General features: G+C 40.7%; 1 protein-coding gene across 1 annotated transcript; it reads right to left on the bottom strand.

Moving 5' to 3' along the window:
* Positions 1-711: 711 nt before the first annotated feature.
* Positions 712-3179, bottom strand: LOC136828474 (piggyBac transposable element-derived protein 4-like). Its single transcript, XM_067086533.1, has 2 exons — positions 1769-3179; positions 712-1597 (listed from the first exon to the last, which is right to left on the bottom strand). Exons 1-2 carry the CDS (start codon positions 2326-2328, stop codon positions 1420-1422), a joined length of 738 nt encoding a protein of 245 aa, XP_066942634.1. The 5' UTR covers positions 2329-3179; the 3' UTR covers positions 712-1419.
* Positions 3180-3685: the final 506 nt, after the last annotated feature.

Raw genomic sequence — 3685 nt, 5'->3', positions numbered from 1 at the left:
GTAGCCTCGGAAACCTGTCACATGACAGGTAGGGTAGTGTACTTTTAGACACACGAACTTTGGCTGTCGACTACTCGGGTCGTATGGGACCAATTTTTTTTTTTTTTTTTAAACTACTGAGCAAGTATTCTTCTTTCTACTGGTGTAGGAGAAAAAACTCTAGTAATAAAAACAATACCCTATTTATTCAAAATCTGACAATAAGTATCAAAATTAAATTACATACATTTATACTACAAAAGAGTATCCTGAGGTTCAGAATTCTTGAGAAATACGAGGCAGGCTTGAAAGACGAAGGGTTGAGCACCATTTTGAGACTAGTCAGGCTGTGATAGCTCAAAAACTGCAAAATCTGGAAAGAGGAGAAATATATGTAATTTTTTTTTTTAAATCAATAGAAAACTTTGCATAAAAAAATATTTTTTTCTACCACTAAATCTTTATGGATTTGGATGAAATCTTTTATAAGTATTCTGCAAGCATCTAAAATCATGGGAAAAATAAAATAAAATAATTTGAAAGCTATAAATGGGTAAAAACAGGTACATTTGGATGGCACCACACTCTGCCATCCAGTGCCAAAATATTTTTCATGTAAAAATGAGTATGACATGGCTTAAAAGGTTTTATTTTTATGTTAAATGTTTTTAAATGTAATATATAATAAAAATAAACAATAGACAATAATAATAATAATTTGGGAACACTTACCAGAATTGGAGCACTTTTCACAGGTGTACTTCAGGTGGTGGGCACAGGTTGTCTTCCTGCAGTTGCTACACAAAATTTTTTGATCTCGCATTAGAGGAGGAAGGGCAAAGATGGCATCTCTGCCGCTTTTCAGATCGTCCCTGGCCTTCATTTGTGGCAACGGTGATGTCTTCCACCTCAAACACAGAACAAATCAGGGATGAGACATCCCTTGGAAGATATCTCTTCTGCTGCAGGCGGTTGAATGCCCAGGGACGACAAAGTTCAAGTGCCAAATCCATAGCAAATTTTCTTTGGGAAACTTTGGCATTTTCTGGTCGGTGCTGATATATTATGAAGGCGTTATTGACCACGATGTTGAGTAGGCCAAAGAAGACACACAAGGGCCACCTACGGGTCTTCCTGCTGCAGGTCATGGCAGCACACAGCTGGTCGAAAGTGTCGACCCCTCCTTGGTTGCATTATAGTACATGTGGATGTGCGTCTTCTGACGTTCCACAAGTGTGGGTTGATGGTGGACTGTGGATAAAATCTGCATCCTCTTGGTTGACTTCACATGTTGGCACATCAGGGTTGCTTTATCTTCATAGTTGTAGACAGCAACCGACTGTCCCAACTCCATTGGAAATGTTAGCAATTCCAGAGGCATGTAGGGTTTAGGACGAATAGTGCCTACCAAGTGCATCCCATATTTCTGCAGGCTCTTTGCTAAGGGCAGGGATGTAAACCAGTTGTCGGTGGTAACAACACGCCCCGACGTCCTGAAGGGCTTGACCAACTCTGTAGTAAAAAACTCCCCCAGCGATATGACCCTGTCAGCACCAGTGGTCTTGCCACAGTAGGGGATTGAATTGCATCGCAAGCCATGACCAATTTGATACCATACCTAAAGAGGAAAGAAGAAAACTAACATTAGTTATAAATCAAAACTTGAAAGATTTGTTATAATGAAATAACAGAAATGTTGAAAAATTGTAAAACAAAAAAGTATTACTGATAATGATAATTAATGATACAAAATATTTACAAATATTCACAGAAGAAAACATTTACTTACTTTGCTGGTTTGTTTGGAATAAACATGCGGAAGCTGCAACGTCCCCTGAAGGCTAGCAGTTGTTCATCTACAGTAAGATGAGGCCCTGGAGAGTAGTTGCCTATGCAGTGCCGGATGACAGTATTCCAAACTTCCCTGATATGGGCGAACTTGTCCGTCTTCAGACGGTCTGTCCTTGTGCCAGCATTATCAAACCGTAAGGACCTCATGAGGAATGCAAAGCGCCGCTCGCTCATGGCACTCCTGTAGAAGGGGCATCCTAATGCTGGGGAGAACATCTCTTCTGTAGTGAGGTGGTTGTCCTTGCGTGCCCCTGCCATGATAAGCACACCAAGTAGTGCCTTCAGTTCCATGAGTTGGAGGTCTTTGAAGGTGGGGTTGTTTTGGCGTTTCACTTTATCACGCAAGGACGTGATTTTGTCACCTGTATGCATACACACTTCTGCCAGCAAGGGGTCGTTCATGAACAACGAAAACACCTCCAAGGGTGTCTTAGCAGTTAGTGTGTTTGTAGTAGGAGCACCCTCCTCAATGTTGTCACTCCTTGAAATAGATGGCATGGCAGGGTTTGGCTCTGAGTGCCACACTGTTTTGTCCCTTCCTCTGTATATGTCTTGTGGTAACTTCTTGAGGGCTTCACCAGCTGCAGGATGTAGTGGTCCTCTCCTCCTCTTCCTGCTTCGTAACTCAGAGGGGCTAAGGGAAGGGCAAAAGCTGTTGCAGCCCTCGACGTAGAAGGCTCGTCCTCCTGGGGGTGCGAGGCATTCCAACTCGTCTTCCAAGTCTTCATGAGTGACTTCTTCTGCTTCCTCATCCTCCCACGTGTGGGCGTCGTGCAGGTCATCAAACACCCTGTCTGCTTCGATAACAATCTCAGAGGGGTCCTCCACATCATTGGTGTCATCCTCAGAAAAAGCAGCTTATTGTAGTCCTCCTCCTTCACGAAATTTCTTCTCGACATGGCGAAACCTGCAAACATGAAAAATGGAAAATTAGAAAAGTACCAAAAAACATCTTGGCCATGAGCAATCTCCAAAATGGCAGTTGGTCTATGTAGAGCAACCATCCGTTAATATTTCCACCGAAAATTATCACTATAGTCCAAATAACAATGATGCAGCAATAAATTTTACAAAAGTATTGAAAATCACTTTTACTTACGCACAAGGTAAGGTAGTGCTGAAATATACACAAAAAGAAACTTTCGGCGCCGAAAATACTGTGTTCTTGGCGGACTTCAAGTGCGGCACGTCTACTCTCCATGTCAGCTCGACAAAGACTAGCTATTCCAGAAAAATGAGTCCACCTACTTGAAGGGGACGCTACACAACGAAAAAATGGGTTTTGCGCAACCTGCGTGTGTCTAAAATGGCACAAGGCTACCTGTCCAGGGTTAAGAACAAATTGCCGGCTACGCCAATTTTGATAGAATCGACATGATAACTAAAATAATGTATATATGAAAGTGAAAATATTGGTTTTCTGTATACGGTAAGTTTGTATTCTGTCATGTCTTTAATTATTAAGACATTAAGAAGAGGAAAAAGTCCTTCCGAAAATGTACGGATTCGGGAGATGGACTCTGCAATCTTCCCTTTCTCACACAAGATATTCTTGGAGGAAAGAACTGAAAAACATCTTTGTACTACGCAGATCGATACATGCATTTACATGTGTGTATATATGTATGTATATATATATATATATATATATATATATATATATATATATATATATATATATATATATATATATATATATATAGTTCCACAACTTTAGTAGTTCCTCTTATTATTTCCTTCTTGATCCTGTCCATTTTTGTCACTCCACACTTCCAGCTAAGCATTTTCATCTATACCGCATCCAACTTCTTCTCTTGCACTCTCTTTATCGTCCATGTTTCAGCTTCATATATCA

The sequence above is a fragment of the Macrobrachium rosenbergii genome, chromosome 43, assembly GCF_040412425.1.
Source record: "Macrobrachium rosenbergii isolate ZJJX-2024 chromosome 43, ASM4041242v1, whole genome shotgun sequence".
Classification (NCBI taxonomy): Eukaryota; Metazoa; Arthropoda; class Malacostraca; order Decapoda; family Palaemonidae; genus Macrobrachium; species Macrobrachium rosenbergii.
Note: the sequence above shows the minus strand (reverse complement) of the source record. Positions and strands in the feature narration are given on the sequence as shown.

Excerpts from the sequence above, each read along its gene's own strand:
- LOC136828474 (XM_067086533.1), bottom strand. The coding sequence starts at position 2,328 with ATGCCATCTATTTCAAGGAGTGACAACATTGAGGAGGGTGCTCCTACT. Across the intron at positions 1,598-1,768 it reads ATTCCAAACAAACCAGCAAA|GTATGGTATCAAATTGGTCA; the intron begins GTAAGTAAATGT and ends TTTCCTCTTTAG.